This window comes from Panthera leo, chromosome E3 (genome assembly GCF_018350215.1).
Source record: "Panthera leo isolate Ple1 chromosome E3, P.leo_Ple1_pat1.1, whole genome shotgun sequence".
Classification (NCBI taxonomy): domain Eukaryota; kingdom Metazoa; phylum Chordata; class Mammalia; order Carnivora; family Felidae; genus Panthera; species Panthera leo.
The window spans coordinates 40,833,485-40,850,782 of record NC_056694.1 but is presented as its reverse complement, the minus strand read 5'-3'; the positions used below and the strand labels follow the sequence as shown (position 1 = coordinate 40,850,782).

Below are 17,298 nucleotides of genomic sequence, written 5' to 3'. Positions count from 1 at the left end.
TCACACGTGTTCACAGGTTCTGCATACTTCTTTGCCCACTAAGAAAAATAACCCTTTCTTCTTGTAAACAACTGCGGGCTGACTTCCTCCTGGAGGCCCCCCAGTCCTGCCCCGGACCGCCACGCCCCTCTCCTCCTGGGACCCCCACCCTGCCTGACTCGCTACGACCTGGTGGGCGGCGCGGCTCCTGCCTCGAGACCCTGGGGGCAGGCCCCGTGCTGCCGTCCTCCCAGGCGCCGAGTTTCGAGAACTTTGGGCCTTCGCAGTCGTGCACCGCGACCTAAGGACCACCGGGCCAGGCCGCGGCGCCCCTTACCCTCCCCAGTTCGCGGGAGGGTTCTGAGCGCCTCTGGCGACCCCACCCCCACCGGAGAGGAAGTCCCGCCTCCCAGGCCTCCCCTGAGCACCGATTGGCCGGACTCGTCCCGCCACGCCCGGGCCCCGCCCCAACGCGGGGAGGGCGGCTCCCGAGAGCACAGTTCCAGGGGGGCTGTCTGCCCTCGCTGAGGTCTCTGCGGGAGTAGCGACCGCAACTTGTTAGAGGCTTAAGTCCTCCGGGACCCAGCCGCGTCACCTGACCCCCGGGGACGGCCACCATCCTGCTCCCGCTTGTGGGAAGGGGGCGTATGCAAACAATCTGGAGTCCCAAGCTCCTGATTGGTGAGCATGTAGGGAAGGGAGGAAAGCACGGGGTGAGCGGGGCGGGCTTAGAGGGGCCGTGATCGACGTGTGGGCGGACCAGTGGCTCTGGGAGGATAGGCAGCGGTGGCCAATGGCGACGGGGAGGGGGCGGGCGAGGGCCGAGGTGTTGCGAGGGCAGAGAACGGGATTGCTGTTGACTCCCCGGGAGTCACCTCCCCGGGAGGTGCTCTGCGGGAAGCAACGGGGGCGGTAGAGGTGCTGACGGACGTGCCGGCAAACCAGAGGTTCCGGGAAATACGGAGGTGAGTAGCCAACGGCGACGGTGACCAGGCAAGACGGTCAGCATCTTCGCAACGCTGCGTGGGGAACGGTGGGGGCGGACAGTCGTGACGGACGTGCGTATGGGCCAATGGCGATGAGAAAATGCCGGCGGGCGACCAATGAGGATGGCGTGGAGGTGGGGCGACAGGAGGCTTCTTGGTGCTGTGTGGGAAACGGTGGGGGGGGGAGGGGCCGGCGACCGTGACGGACTTGCGCAGGGGCCAATGGGCCTGGGCGGGCGGGCGGGGCGACAGCCAATGGCAGCGCTCGGTCCGGGGGCGGGGCGGCGAGGCAGCTAGTCTCCGTGCGGGAAGCGGCGGGGCGGCGGCAGCGTTGAGGTGAGGCGGGCGGGTGGCGGCGGCGGCGGCGGCGGCGGCGGTGGTGGTGCAGGTGCAAGCGGCGGGGGCGGAGGAGCGGGCGCGGCCCGGGCCTCGCCGGCCGGCCCCACTCACCCGCGCTCCGGCCCGCAGGTCGTTCCGAGGCCTCCTCCCCGCCGTGCTCCCGCGGCCGGCGCCGTGGGCATGCGGGCGCGGCCCGCGCGCGCGTGAGAGGATGGGGACGCAGGGCAGCCCGGTCAAGAGCTACGACTACCTGCTCAAGTTCCTGCTGGTGGGCGACAGCGACGTGGGCAAGGGCGAGATCCTGGAGAGCCTGCAGGACGGCGCGGCCGAGTCTCCGTACGCCTATAGCAACGGTAAGGCCGCGCTCCGGGCCCGCCCGGCCAGCCCGGCCGGCAGTCGCGGGGGCCTGCCTTCTCGCGTCCACGGCGCCCGGACCGACCCCGCGCCGGCGGGGAGCGGGCCTGCGTCCCCGCCTCCTCTTTCTTCCCCGGAGGAGGCCCCCGGCGGCGCCGCGGCAGCCGGAGCCGGAGCTCTCGGCGGCTTGGCACTTTGCTCATCGGCCTGAGGCCTTCGTGGGGGCTGCGCGCTAGACGGGCGGCCGCGACTTGGCGGCGAGCGGCCTGGTGGCTGCGGGCCCCCGCGGGGCCGGCAGTGCCCTGAGAGGGGCTGTGAAAGTGGGGGCCAGGATGTAGGTGCGGGGGCTTCTGTGCGGCGCACAGCCCGTGAGCAGGTGTGCCAGGGGTGGCCGGGCCGCTCCCGTGACCCCGCGGCTGCGCCCGGGGAACCGGCGCCGGTGCTGGAAGGACATGCCCCGCTCTCAACGCTAGTGGCTGCGCGGCTGAAATACGCAGCACATACGCGTCCCCTGCGAAGGCAGTTAAGACGGCCAAGTGCAGCGGTGGGGCCGGTGCCCCCTCTGTGCTGGGGCCCGTCCCAAGCCACGTGGACTTGGGGTCCCTTTAGAGGAACCAGGAGAGCCGCTTCGGAACGTCAGCACCCAGGTTTTGCAAGGACCTCTGTGCTCCCGCAAGTAGTTTTATCTAATTTTACCTCTTCAGGTCTTTGTTCTCCACGCCCTTTGTTGCTTTGTTTCTTGGACTCTGGTCGGTCCTGTCAGACTGCTCTGAGCGTTTGCTGTTTGCTAAATTGCTCGCCTACAGGCGGCTGGCGGCGTGGACGCTGTTTTTCCCAACCTTTCGTTTTAGGACTTGTCAAGGTTGTTGGATCACCTGGACCGGCTGCACGCCCTTCCTGCTGGGACGGCCTCGGTGGTAGGCAGCCGCCGCCTCGCCTCCCAGAGCATGTGTTCTCAGCCCTTCTCAGAGGAGGTCCCTCGAAGGGCAAGAAGGGAGCAGCCCTGGGTGTGTTGTGGGTGAGGGAGGGGCCCTACTGGGGCCTTAGCGTGCCCCGTCATGGGCTCCTGCCACCTCGACGGTCGCTTCGCAGTGACGGTCAGAGCTGTCTTTCCTGACAGTGAGCGGTTGGCTGCCTTTCCAGGGGGAGCCGCGCTCCCCGGAGGCCGGTGGTGCGCGTTTACAAGAGCGCGAGGGGCCCTGGCTTCATCAGGGGCAGCAGCGTTTTTCTGGAACCTGGGTCTGTGCTTTTGAGGCCTAGCTCAGCCTGCCGGCAGCTACTCCAGTCGGGTGCAGTGAGCACTCAGGGCACACAGAGCCACGAGTCGGAGAGAGGGGTCCCGCCTCCTGTCCCCTCTGTCGGGTGGTGGCGGTGGCTGCCCTAGTTCCTGTGGCACGTTGACTGAAGTAGGGCCAGTATTGAGTAGAGCATGGCGACCTGCCTGAGGCCAGGGAGCTGGGCCAGGGGGAGGGCCGTCTTCCAGAAGTGGTGAGGAAAGCCCACCCTTGGAAAGGCCGCATGTGCAGTTAGGGCCAGGGCACACTCACAATTCCCATCGAGTAGAAAATACGAAGCGCCAGCCTCTGCGTAGCGTCCTCAGGGTTAAGACGTGTGCAGCAGGGGAGCGGGTGTTTGTGGTCAGGGCATCAGCTCACGGACCCCGGGGGCCAGTGCTCTTTCGCCGAGTGAAGTTGGTGGTTCCGAGAGCGCCTCTTTCTTCTCTGAAGGCTGCTTAAGGGAGACTCTTGAGGGTTTGGGGAGCTCTGGAGCAGCTGGTTCTCGGGTTTCCGTGAGAACCTAAATTCGCTTTTTGGAAGAGTTAATAACGTTCAGGGATTTTTTTTTAGTGTTTATTTTTGAGGGAGAGAATGAGCGGGGTGGGGGGGGCGGAACGGACAGGATCCGAAGCGGGCTCGGTGCTGACAACAGAGAGCCTGATGTGGGGCTTGAATTCACGAACTTCGAGATCCTGACCTGAGCCGAAGCTGGACGAAGCTTAACCAACTGAGCCACCCAGGCTCCCCGGGAATTGTTGTATTTTTGATTCTCTTGCAAGGGATATACGTGCATTTCTTTTTCCCATTCACCGTTGAAAGCCTTCAGCGTCTGTCCCGGTTTCTTTGTGTTCTGCCTGAACGTGCATGGTTCCTGTGACCAGGACCATGGTTCCTGTGACCAGGTTTCTTTCCATGGCAGGGAAATCCCCACTTCGTGGAGGACGGGTGATCAAAGTCCCTTCCTTGGGCCGACCTGATTCCTCACCTGCATCCAAGTCTCGCCTAGCTTGTTCTTGAGGCAGGTATGTGAGTGCGCGTCGTTCTTCTCGGCTTTGCAGACACGGGAGTCATCCAGGTGGCCTTCCTCGTGCTGGCACCCAAAGCGGGGACAGCCGTGTGCGACACTGTGCCTGTGCCCCAGGGAGCCCGCAGCAGGCTCTTGCTCTCTGGCCGGGCCGCTGTGCTCTGTGCGTGCAGGTCTCCGTGGTCTGGAACCGTTCCCTGCAGGAGGTCTCTGTCTCCCCTACATACGCAGCAGTGGTTGTAGAGGAGGCAGGCGCCGTCTCTGGGGGAGAGGCGTGCTCTGCCCAGAGGTCCAGCCGGGCTACCTGCCGGGACGTTACGCTCCGGAACCAACGTGCCAAGGGGTCTTGGTTGTGAGAGCTGGCTGGAAGGAGGTGCGGGTGTTTCATGAGCAACTTCTACTCCCGAGTGCACCCCGGCTCTGCGTCTGCCCTGGGGGTGTGGGCTGGCCGCCCCCGGAGCCCAGGGACGCCCTTGCTGTGGGTGCACGGGCCCGCTGCCACCTTTCTGAGGGCAGCGAACGTCTTGGCGCCCACAGGTCTTCACCGTGAGGCTCGAGGGCTGACGAGCAAGTGCCCTGTGGTCGATAGGCCCACGTTCTGAAAGCCTCCCTAGCGGACACGAATCCATCCCGGCCTGTCTGCTTCTCCCGCGGTCGGTGTGGTGGGAGCTGCTGGGTGCGCTTTGCGCCTCGGGCGTGGCTGGCGGGTCAGCAGGAGGAGCGGGGCGTTTGTGACAGGTGTGGACGGAGCCAGGCAAGCGTGACGTCTGCGTGAGCTTCTGGGGCCTGCTGGTTGCTGATGTCTGTGGGAGCGAACAGTGCTTGCCGTGCCCGTGGGGGGGGGCGGTCCCGAGCGTCGGCCACAGCCCCTGCCAGCCACCCGCTGGCTAGGCTGGAGCTCACCGTTCCCCCAGCTCCACGGTGCTTCCTCGGACGGTTCCGAACATCTCTTCCCGCCTGGCTGGAAGTTGGTGTGTGTCCTCAGCGCCAACCCAGGGGAAAGGCCGTGCTGTTTTCCCGAGCCGGGACGGGTCCCGGACGGTATGCCTGTGGCGCGTCATCCGCTGCTTTGTCCCCAGCGTTGGAGTGAGATGTGTACCCGGGAGGCATCAACTGCTGCGTGTCCTGAATGGACAAGCGGCCCGTGTGCAGCGTGTCTGTGTTGACAGAAACTTGCTGTTGTCTCTGGGCCACCGCACAACCCCTCGTAGTCTCTTTTCTTTCTCTGTGTGTGGTTGGTGCTTGTGTCTGGGTTCTGTCCGTTTTCCGGGCGATTTACTAGGCTTTACCTTTCTTCTGTCAGATGCCAGGTTCCAAGAGGGGCGTCGGCCCTGAGTGTGAGGTGTGCCCGGCACGGTCACAGTGCTGGGCTCCCCCTTGGCTCTCTGTCATCTCGTCCTATCCACCACCCTGTGACGGAAGCACCACCATCGTCCCGTTTTGCAGATGAGGAGCTAAAACTCAGACAAGCCGAGACTCTGCAGCTGTCACAGGCAGCACGGGGCCTGGCACCCATTGTCTCCCTAGGCGCTGGCTGCCCGACCCCCTTCTCCTGGGCCCTGAGCAGCTGGTTGCCGAGTTCCTGGGTGACACTTCTCTCCAGGCTTTGTCGGCCGGAGTGTGGCTGCTGGGCACCTGGTGCTGATGGGTGTGGGTGCCCTCTTCTCACCACGTGCCCTCCCTGCCACGTGCCCTCCCTGGTCCTGGAGCTGCCTCCCCCGCTGCTCTGGGACGTGGGCCCAGTCATTGAGGCCTATTTGTTCTGCCTTCACTGCATTGCTCCTGCCCTGCCTGCCTCTCTCCTAGCTGTGACCAGCGGAGCAGAGCCCCAGCAGCTCCCAGGGTCAGTGGCTAACCAGGGCAGCAAACCACCAGTTTCCAGTGTATGCGACTCATCTGTGCGGGGCTGGGTTTCTTACCTGTCCCTTTGCCAGAGGCGCTCACCTACGCTGTGTGTGATGTAGAGATCGGCCTACCCCAGCCGGACAGGGTGGCAGGCTGAGAGGGGCAACGTTCTGTTTCTGCTTCCGGACAAGCTGACTAGGCTGATTTGTAATTTGAACTGGCATGGCCTTGCCTAAATTTTCTTAAAGTGGGTAGGTAGAATATTTTACTTTCTTTAAAATTGTTTATTTTTTGAGAGAGAGAGACAGAGACAGAGAGTGAGCAGGGGAGGGGCAGAGAGAGAGGGAGACACAGAGTCAGAAGCAGGCTCCAGGCTCTGAGCTGTCAGCACAGAGCCTGTCGTGGGGCTTGGACCCACGAACTGTGAGATCATGACCTGAGCCAAAGTTGGACACTCAACCGACTGAGCCACCCAGGCACCCCATAGAATATTTTAAATTTTCAGTTTTTTTTTTTCCCTCCAACCTGCAGCAGTTTCCATAAGCTCGAGCGGATAACAGAACAGGTGTCTCAGTGACATTGCCCTGTCGTGTTGGGTACACGTAATGTCATTGTCCCCGCCAACAAGCGTGTGGCTTGGATGATGAACTAAACCGAAGTGTGTTTCAGGGAGGAGACCGCAACAGGGAGCAAAGGACGCAGGCAGGAAGGGTCTTTCAGCCACGTCACTTCCTTTCGTAACTGGTAAGGTGCGAATTTGCCGGTCCCTGAAAAGTTGACCACATACCTAGTCTGGGGCCTGTGGCCAGTGAGGAGGAGAAGGGAGAGGGTGGAGTTTCAGCCAGGCCCCCGGCAGTGGGCAGCACCTAGTGTGGGTGTTGGTGGGTCCCGGGGCCACATGGGTCAGGGCGTCGCCATCAGGCATTTGGAGAAAATGGAGTAAGGTCTCAGTGTCCAGCACCCTGGCTTGGAACAAGGTGGCCCGTGAGGCTGGGTTTACTGCCCTGGGCATTCAGGGGAAGGAGGCTGGGACTGTGAGTGCAGGTGTCAGAGACCCGGAAGGGGGCCGACTGCGCCAAGGCTGGGTGTATTGGGTCGCCCTTAGGGTGGGAAAGTGGGCCCCTTAAGTCTTTTGGGAGTGAGAGTAAATACAAGTGAACAAAATGAACTTGCACTTTGAGCCAGGGGACACCCGAGGCTTGCTTGTTGTGACTGTGCTCACGTGGTCCTGGTAGTGAAGGAGAAGCAGTGAAGTGTCCACAGCGTGCAGTTGTCTCCTGCCAAGACTGGAGCGCTGGGTACCTCATCGACTGTGGATGTGTGTCCTTCGGAGGGTAGAGGGGGGCCAGGGGAACAGAGGTGACCGGGTAAGCCTGGCACTGACGGATGTGGTGGGGACCCCGGGACACGAGCGGGACGGTGGGGTACCACCAGACAAGCTTTGGCCCTTCATGGTGCTAGGCGTTTATGTCCAGAGGGGTACGGCCCTTTGGCTGGAATGCGTGAGGGGGAGGCGATTTGGGAAGTGATTCGTGCAGGGTGAGCGGCCGGTGCTCAGAAAGACAGGGCTTCGGGATCGCGAGGAGGGAGGGAAGGTCAGGAGTGGTCTAACCAGGAAGGAATGCAGAGGGCCTGGTGTCAGGAGGCCAGCCTCCTGGAAGAGAACGTGCCGGCATCTCTCAGCAAGAACAGAGAACGGAAGAAGGCCCGAGTGCTGGCCACAGGCAGACACTTTGCGGATCTTGGAAAGTGTCAGAGTACGGACAGTCAGGAGCTGGGTCATCGCCGACCTGGGTCTTCCTGGGCAGCGGTGCCCGTCACCCAGGCCGAGCTCGGGTGAGCCCCTGGTCATCAGGTCTGTGCAACACCTCGCTCGGGGGACGGCTAGTGGGTTCGGTGACAGTATCCGGACTTGCCAACACTGTGTACGGCCTTGAGCGACGGAAGGAACAGGGTGGTTTCGTCCTTCCTGGGTCTGATGTCAGCAGTCTTCAGAGTGCCGGAAGACGTCGGGAGCGGAGTCTGATTTCCTTATAGATGCTGTTTGGACAGGGACAAGCTCTGTCCCTGAGCACAGATTTCAGCCGAGGGATGGCACGTGGCTTCGCGTCACCGTGCGGAGGCTGCCGCGCTCGTGTGTGACGTGGCTCTCCCGCGGGAGCCAGAGGTCCTGGGTGTGTGTGCACACTTACAGCTCTCGTGGCCACTGGGGCTGGCAGGGAGCAGGTTCCTGGATAAGTGACAACAACTTGGTGGCAGTATCATCAGTAAGAGGATCTCCCTCATTTTAAGTCGCTTGGCCAGGGCCACACACAGTTGTCAGAGGTGGGATTCTAACGAAAACCAATGCATGGAAAGAAGTTGAGCTTTATTTTTTTTTTAATTGTTTCTTTTATATTTGAGAGAGAGAGAGAGAGAGAGACAGCGAGACAAAGCCCGAGTGGGTTAGGAGCGGAGGGAGAGGGAGACACAGAATCCGAAGCAGGCTCCAGGCTCTGAGCTGTCAGCACAGAGCCCATTGTGGGGCTCGAACTCACGAACTGTGAGATCGTGACCTGAGCCGAAGTCAGACGCTTAACCGACGGAGCCACCCAGGCGCCCTGAGATGTTTAACTTTAAAATTACGTAAGTATATTGCAAAGTAATTGTGTAAGTATATTACAGAGAAAATCTGGTGACACTCAACGTTAAAAATGTGCCGGGGTATGTATTTTGTGCCGTAAGGGAGTCAGCAACATGTGTTATCCAGAGCCTTAAAGAGCCTTCCCTTTTGACCTAAGTAATTAGGAATCTTTGCTGAGGGATAATAGGGGACACAACTGAAGAAAGTCAAGGCTTTTTTTTTTTCTTTTTTTTTTTCTAACGGTCCAGCAGTAGATATATGGTATATTCATAGAGTGAGATATTACATAGCCTTTAAAAACGCTGGTTTGGGGGGCACCTGGGTGGCTCAGTCGGTTGAGCGTCCGACTTCAGCTCAGGTCACGATCTCGCGGTTTGTGAGTTCGAGCCCCGTATCAGGCTCTGGGCTGATGGCTCAGAGCCTGGAGCCTGCTTCCGATTCTGTGTCTCCCTCTCTCTCTGGCCCTCCGCCATTCATGCTCTGTCTCTCTCTGTCTCAAAAATAAATAAACATTAAAAAAAATTAAAAAAAAAACAAAACAAAAAAACACGCTGGTTTGGGGGCGCCTGGGTGGCTCACTTGGTTAAGTGTCTGACTTTGGCTCAGGTCATGATTTCATGGTTTGTGAGTTCAAGCCCTGCATCAGGCTTTCTCAGGTCAGCACAGAGCCCACTTTGGATCTTCTCTCTTTCTCTCTTGCCCCCCTCCCCAAATAAATAAACAAGAAAAAAAATATATATATGTATATATATATTTGTTTATTTTTAAAAAAAGAAAGAAAGAAAGAAAAATGCTGGTTTGGGGTGCCTGGGTGGCTCAGTCAGTTGAGTGTCTGACTCCTGATTTTGGCTCAGGTCTTGATCCCAGGGTTGTGAGATCCAGCCCCGTGTCGGGCTCTGCACTGAGCGTGGAGCCTGTTTGGGATTCTGTGTCTCCCTTTGCCTGCCTCCCTTCTCTCTCTCTCTCACACACATAAACAAAACAAACAATGTTTGTTTGGAGGAATGACCAGTGAATATTCAATGAAATGAGGAAATCTTTGATATCTTGTTAAGTGGGCAAAGTATGTCTAATTACATAGTGTATAAATGTGTGTCAAATGAAAGAATTGGGCAATGAAATATGAAAAAACATTATGGTGTGTTATCTCTGAATTTTGGGCTTATGAGTAATTTTTGTATTTTTTGTAAGCGTTCTTTATTTTGCCAAGTTTTGTGCACAAGGGGTGCTTGCTGTTTATGAAAGCTTTTGCTTTGGTTTGCTCTGCTGTGGGTTTTAAGGCATTAAGGAAAAGCTCTTTCACGGAAACCGGTCCACAAAGTGGCCCAGAGCCCTCCTGAAAGCCAGCATGTAGCCTAGAAAGGCATTTTGAAATTGATTAGGTAACTTCTGCTTCCTTTTCTGTCCTTCCCCAGGCAGCCCCTGCCTTCTTTCCCCAGCGACAGACTTACTTGGGCCCACAGTGGCAGACCCTGGCCTGTAGAAGGGCAGGCACTAGGAGCTAGCAGGCTGTCCCTGTTCCAGAACATCTGTGCCCTCGGCATCCAGCTCTGGTCAGTGTTCAGACCCATCTCGTAGGGTAGTTCAGCCCCTGGTGGTCAAAGGGCCTGTTAACCTAAACTCCATACAGGTCCTATCCTGTGGGTTTATCATTTTTTTAAATAAAGTTTATTGAGATCTAATGTACGTGTGATGAGATGTACCCATTTCAAGTGTATAGTTCAAGGAGTTGACCAGCGCGCATACCTACATAACCACTGCCTTATTTGGCGTAGGGAACGTTTCCACTTTGCCTACACATTCTGCCATGGCCCTTGGGAGTCCAGCCCCCGGCCCCCGAGGGTCTGCTTCCTGTCACTATAAGGTTACTTTTGCCTCTCCAGAACTTCCTGTAAATTGAGTCACGCAAGATGGTCCTTTGCGTTGTTGGTTTTTTCACCTGGCAGGACGTACGTGAGACTGGCCAGGGCGCACACCATAACCGTCTCTCCTGTTCCCGAGCCCCGTTCCTTTGCGCACATAGACCCCAATTCGTTTATCCTTTTACCTGTCAGTACACTTCAGAGTATCTCCTGATTTGGGCTGTTGTGAACAATGGCAGTATGAGCGAACGTTCTTGAACAAATCCTTAAAGTTTTTTTAAACATTTGTTTTTGTGGTACATGTGCATATTATGTTGGCCGTTTGTTACGTGTGTGATTTAGTGGCATGAAACACATTCCCAGCTCACACGTCCTTGTGTGAATGTGCCTCTGCGAGTGGGGTTGCTAGGTCACATGTGTGCGTGTCTGCCTAATTCATAAGAAATTGCCACACTGTGTCCAAAGCCCTCTGTCATTCTGAATTCCCACCACCAATACTGCGTTACATCTTGGCAAATGCTTGCTGTTGTCGACATTTTTTTTTCTTATTAATCAAACTACGAGGTATAACCTGTGTACCAAAAGCCTGGATCCATTTAAAATTTGCAGTTCAGGGAGTGTTGACAGGTGTGCACACCTGAGAAGCCATCGGACACCCGTGGTCTCTGCGTCGGCCTGTCTGCTGCCAGATCTGGCAAACTCTGGTTTTCATGTTACAGACTCATTTGTATTTCTGGGGTTTTTCTAGAAGTGGAATCACACAGCACTCTTGTGTGTCTGGATTCTCTTTCTCCGTTTTCATTTCTTTAAAAAAAATTGTTTTTAATGTTAATTATTAATTTTTGAGAGAGGCAGACACAGCATGATCAGGGGAGGGGCAGAGAGCGAGGGAGACACAGAATCTGAAGCAGCTCCAGGCTCTGAGCTGTCAGCACAGAGCCAGACACGGGGCTCGAACTCACGAATTGTGAGATCATGACCTGAGCCGAAGCTCAACTGACTGAGGCCCCCCCCCCCCCCCCCCCCCCCCCCGCGCGCCCTCTCTTTCTCCATTTTCTTTGAGATGTAGACGCACATCTCACACCTTTGTGTTATGTAGCATTCCACTTGTGAGGACTGCAGTGCGTTTATCTCTTCTTCTGCAGTGGACTTTTGCATGGCTTCCGTGTTTGGGTTTTTCTGAACGGTGTTCCTAGGAACATTCTCATACCTGTTTCTGGTGACTGTATGTATACGTTTCTGTCGGGGATACACTGGTGAGTGGGTTTACTCCAGCCTTAAAAGACACCAAACTGGTTTCCATGCGGTCCCGTGGTGGCGGGGTGACAGTTCATCTGCCTTCCTTTTATCCTGTTACTTTGTAACAGCCTTGCAGCACTGGGTCCTTAGGACCACCTTCTGTTACTTCACCACCCCCCAGTGGGTGGGCTTTAGTTTGTTAATAATGCAGTAATTAACCTTTAGTTACTTTTACACAAGGTACTCGAGCCCTGTTAGTGCTGTAACACATTATCTTACAGTTAGTTATGTGGTCACAAGTCAGCAGGGAGGACGCTGGGGGTTGGGCTCTCCTTTCTGTGGGCTTTAGGGGAGGTCTGTTTCCTTGCTCATGGGCCCGTCCCGCCCTTGTCTTTGCTGACCGTGAACCAGTAGCTGCCCCAGCTTCTAGAGACCATCCACATGCCTCGCCCACCTTCCTTTTTCTCCGCCTTCAAAGCGGGGTCAAGTCCCTTTCAGACTGAGTCTCTCCTCCTTCAGTTTCATCTCTGACTCCGCCAGGAAAGAGTCCACATCTTTTAGGGCTCCTGACACATCAGACCTCAGGCCTACCCGGATGACCCAGGGCGCTCTCCCTCTCAAAGCGCACAACTACCCAGGTGCACCTGCAGGGTCCCCTCGCCTTGTGGGATGCATGTTCACAGGCTCCAGGGATTAGGAGGAGGGCATCCCCAGGGACAGGGCAAGGGCATTATTCTGCCCACCACACCGCATGAAAAGTTCTCTGTATCTTGTTGGTTTGGTTAGATTTTTATAGGCTGGTGAGAGGGATGCAGGTCTGCATTTCTGGTAGGTACTGGTGGTCTTAGTTATTGCTGTGGACTGATGTTTGTGTCTCCTGACCCCCCAGGGAATGGTCAGGGGCGGTGCCTTTGGGAAGTGACTCAGTCATGGGGGTGGAGCCTCAGGAGTGGGATCAGTGCCCTTGTAGAAGAGACACCCCCCCCCCCCCCCAGGGCTGCCTGGCCCCTCCCGCTGTCCATGAACCAGGAAGCTGGCCCTCACCACATACAGGCTCTGCTGGGGCCTTGTCTCCAACTTCCAGCCTCCAGGGCCGCGAGAAGTAAATCTCTGTTGTTTATAAACCACCCAGTTTCTGTATTTTGTCACAGTAGCCCGAGCCGACTAAGAAATTACTACAAACATCACCCACTTTATCAGCAAATAGTTTCTGTGAGTCAGAAGTCTGGTCACAGTGTAGCTGGATGCTCACTGGGTCTCAGGGTCTTTCTCGGGCTGCAGTCAGGTGTGGGCCGGGACAGGAAGAATCCTTTTCAAGTTCGTGTTGGCATGAGGCTCGGGTCGGCAGTGCTCACTGCCTCGCTTCCCAGCTGCGTGGGGCTGGGCGTGGGCGGCCTGCCCCATCGAGCCAGCAAGGTAGACGCTGCCAGCGGCATGGTCCCATGCAACATGATCGTGGAGGGACGTCCATCACCTTGGCCCCCCTCCACAGGTCAGTAGCAAGTCTTAGTTCCCACCACCCTCGAGGCGAGGGGCGGGACCCCGGGCCCATGTGAGAGTGCCTGCCACGCTGCCCACCATTGCTTCCTGTCCGCTGGGGGCGTGTGCAGTTCCCTTGTGGGTCCCCAAGCGTGCCCTGTGCTGCGAGGCACATCTCCTCAGCACAGGCATGTGCCGTGGCCTTCCCCGGGGCGGGGGGGGGGGGGCGGCGTGAAGGCTGCACACGTACGTGCCGAGGGCCGCCTGGGCCTGAGGCCGGAGTGTGGGTCCCAGGGCGTTCTGTGTGTCCACCTGCGCTGCGGGAAGCTTTTTCCGGTTCTTGGAAGACCAGCATTCCTCTTCTGCTTCCCGTCTATCTTTGGGGACTTGAGGACAGCTCACCTGCCTTCCCTGGGGAGTAACATTTAGGAAACAAGAGCTGCCTGTGCTGGGTTTAGACGCCCGGTCCTCTTGGAAGCACACGCTGGGAGGTGGGGTCCGGGAGCTCCGTGGGTGGTGTCTCTGTGGGAGCGTGCTCGCCCCGAGCGCCGGGGACCCACTCCCGTCAGTGGGCCGCTGCGGTGGGGACAGCCTGCGGGGTTGGCCTCCTCTGCCTCGGGACACCGCTGGCACGTGAGTTTCAAAGGAAGACACCAATTAGCATTTTGTTTCGTTCCTTTTTAAATTCCTTTTTATAAATTTCCTCTCACTGTGAGGCATTTAAAAAAATTTATGTTTGGGGCGCCTGGGTGGCGCAGTCGGTTAAGCGTCCGACTTCAGCCAGGTCACGATCTCGCGGTCCGTGAGTTCGAGCCCCGCGTCAGGCTCTGGGCTGATGGCTCGGAGCCTGGAGCCTGTTTCCGATTCTGTGTCTCCCTCTCTCTCTGCCCCTCCCCCGTTCATGCTCTGTCTCTCTCTGTCCCAAAAATAAATAAAAAATGTTGAAAAAAAAAATTAAAAAAAAAAAATTTATGTTTTATTTTTTATTATTTTTTAAGTGTCTTTATTTATTTTGAGGAGGTGGGGGCGGGAGAGGCGGAGAGAAGGAGACAGAGAATCCCAAGCAGGCTCTGCGCTGTCAGCACAAGAGTCGAACGTGGGGCTTGAACCCATGAACCATGAGATCATGACCTGAGGTAAAGTCAGACATTTAACCAACTGAGCCACCCAGATGCCCCTATTTATTTTTGAGAGAGAGAGAGAGAGAGAGAGCGAGAGAGAGAAAGGGAGAGAGAGAGATCGAGAATCCAAAGCAGGTTCCAGGCTCTGAGCTGTCAGCACAGAGCTTGACGCGGCACAGATCATGACCTGAGCCAAAGTCAGACGCTTAACCAACAGAGCCAGCCAGGCCCCCCTTACTGTGAGGAATTTTTACAAAGTCCTCCTGTGGGGTGCCTGGCTGGCTCAGTTGGTAGAGCATGTGACTGCTGATCTCAAGGTTGTGAGGTCAAGTGCCACATGGAGCATAAAGCTTACTTTGAAAAAAAAAAAAAAGTCCTCCTGTGGCTTTTAATCATGTTGTACAGTAGCTGGATAATTACCCATTTAGTGTTGCCTTTTTTCCATAAAGACTGGACCCTCAGGGGGCGCCTGGGTGGCTCAGTCGGTTGAGCGTCCGACTTCAGCTCAGGTCATGGTCTCTGTGCTGACAGCTCGGAGCCTGGAGCCTGCTTCAGGTTCTGTGTCTCCCTCTCTCTCTCTGGACCGCTCCTGCTCCTGCTCTGTCTCTCTCTCTCTCAAGATACATAAACATTAAAGAAAAAAGTCTGGAAGCTCAGAGAGGTGGTGCGACACACGTGCTGTCTGGGCAGGTGACGAGACACCCTTCCTTGCCCGCTCCCGTCAGAAGGGTCCGGCAGGCGTGTGGGAAAGGGCCACTCCCAGAGGTCAGCCAGGCTGTGTGCAGGGTCTCCAATCTGAACAGCCCCTGGTCCCTCTCCACAGTGGAAAACTGAGCCAACAATCTCAGTTTCCGCACAAAGTCAAGCTGACCGGGCGGGTAGCCGAAGACACTTGGTTCTTTTTGGTGTGTTCCTCTCACCATGAGTCCCATGTAATTCCTGGTGACAGGGGGTCTTCTTGGGGGGGGGGGGTCTGTGGTCCTCAGTCGGTGCTGACAGTCGCGTGGGCATTGGTGAAGGTCTGAAGGAGGGAGCTGAGGCGGAGAGCGTGTGACCCGCGGCCTGTTCTTTATTTATTTATATATATATTTTTTAACGTTTATTTATTTTCGAGATAGGGAGAGACAGAGCATGAACAGAGGAGGGCCAGAGAGAGGGAGACACAGAATATGAAGCAGGCTCCAGGCTCTGAGCTGTCAGCACAGAGCCCGACGCGGGGCTAGAACTCACGGACCGCTAGATCATGACCTGAGCCGAAGTCGGCCGCCTAACCCACTGAGCCACCCAGGCGCCCCGACCCGCGGCCTGTTCTGTCGGGTGACTCCTGTTGGGACATCACACCTCCACTCGGGCCAGCGGCGTGGCTCTTGTGCCACCTTGTCTTGACAGGCTGGCCACGTGGCCACCGACGCCCCACCTGGTGGCAGGCGTCCCACCCCCAAGCGTGAGAGGCCAGGGGCGACAGAGGGTCATGTCCTGCTGGTTGGTGCCGCCCGTGGCCAGACTTCATCCTGCGCACGCCCGCAGCTCTGGTCACAGCACCTGGTGAGGTGGTCTCGGCGGGAGGGGCGTACCTTGGTGAGTCCCCCAAACCACCCGGGAGGGGGACACTGTCAAAACCTGGCGTTCCCGAAAGTTGAAACCTCATGACCTTTTCTGCACCGTTGCTTCCTCCTTCCACCTCCCCTCTCCGACCCGTCTCTTCGAAGAACGCCGCAGTCCTCAGCCCGTGATTATGGTGTTCCTGCCCCTCCAGCCTCTGTTGGTGTTTTCCTGGGGCCGGGAGCTGCTCACCTCGCACTGTCCGGGCTGTTGTCAAGGGCAGGGACTCGAGGCCAGTGACGCAGGGACATGGTGTCGGGGGGCGGTGGCCGGCGCCATCCTCGGCCCTGGCAGGCCTCGCTGGACCAGGGCTTTGCACACGCCCCCACCGCCCCGAAACGGAGCGGAGTGAGGCTGGTTCCGGGTCACGTGCTCTGCCTGCGCGCAGAGCCAGATCCCGCACGCGCAGGCGCGCTGCAAGGTGAAGTGGAGAAGTGCTCGCCCCCTACACCATCTGTGCTCGTGCGCCGTCGTACTAGATGCCGAGGCGGGGGCGGTGAAAACGTACCCGGTGCGTGTAACACCCGTGTTACGACGGGTGATGTGATTTTTTCCCCCAAAATGGTAAAGAACTTTCGGTAAAATTCCGCACAAACGAGACACCCGTGGTTCACAAGGTGGTGGCGTCCCTGCCAAGTGTGGTGTGCGCCTGGGACACACACGCTGCGCAGGACAGGTCAGGATCTCCGCTCAGAGTGAGGGTCACGGGAACTTCACCTGTGCAAACACCTGGCGAGATGTTGGAGGTGTTTTCAGGACTCGGGATGATTCCCTGTGCTGCACAGTGATCACGTGCATGGCAGTTCACCCGGAGTCCCTGGCCTCTGCCTCCTGAGCTTGTGACAGCAAGACATGTCCCCACGGTCTCTAAATGTCTCCCTGGAGGGACCCTGGGTCGCTCTTGCCCCCGGTGCAGCTGTGGTACAGCTGGCAGCGATGTGAGCCCCTTTACTTCCCGGAACGATGCCTGGTGTAGAGTAGGAATGTAAAGGGTAATTTGTGTCAGGTGAATTGCCACTCCACTCAGAGACCCCAGTAAAACAATAGAAAAGACAGCCTCAAAAACCCGTGACTCCGTCAGGTGAGAGAGGCTGACAGGTTGGGAAGCAGGTACCGCTGCCAGGATGAAGTGCAAAAGCCCGAAGGAGGCTGCGAGGCGCCGGCAGGGCCCCCGGGCCCCTCTGAGCTCAGCGCCGGAAGGCAGGGCTGAGCTGGGCTGGGGGGCGGCTGGGCAGGGGCACCGCAGGTCTGCTCCCGGCGAGGCTCAGGCGGGCGTGGTGGAGGGCCGGCCAGCCCTGCCTCTGGTGCTCAGGCGGTGTTCCCGTGCTGCCCCGAGGCGGCAGCCAGTTCTCTGCTGGGACAGTCCCAAGTCCAGGAGGAAGGACCTGCACGCCCCCCGAGGCTCCAGGCAGCTCTGCCGGGAGCCCCGTGTCAGTAGAGTAGCCGAACATCCTGCAGCTTCTTAGGGTCTCTCGGGTAGACATCCAGGCACTGCCCCACTGTGAGGAAGACAACAATCTACTAAGTAGTAGTGTTACCTGAGGTACAGAGATACTGGCTCCAAGAAC

The 17,298-nt window shown here is 57.7% G+C and overlaps 1 protein-coding gene across 3 annotated transcripts in view; it reads left to right on the top strand.

Annotated features, from left to right (window-relative positions):
* The first annotated feature begins 476 nt into the window (after positions 1–476).
* RAB40C (RAB40C, member RAS oncogene family) overlaps positions 477–17,298 on the top strand; it is a 29,753-nt gene continuing 12,931 nt past the window's right edge. The window contains exons 1-2 of one of the 3 annotated variants that reach the window (XM_042921585.1): positions 477–660; positions 1,434–1,657. In XM_042921585.1, the coding sequence (XP_042777519.1) occupies positions 1,516–1,657 (142 nt within the window). In that variant the 5' untranslated portion in view covers positions 477–660; positions 1,434–1,515. Of the gene's footprint in view, positions 661–749; positions 945–1,253; positions 1,302–1,433; positions 1,658–17,298 lie in introns of those variants that run through there. The other 2 variants (XM_042921582.1, XM_042921584.1) reach the window with 2 other exon arrangements.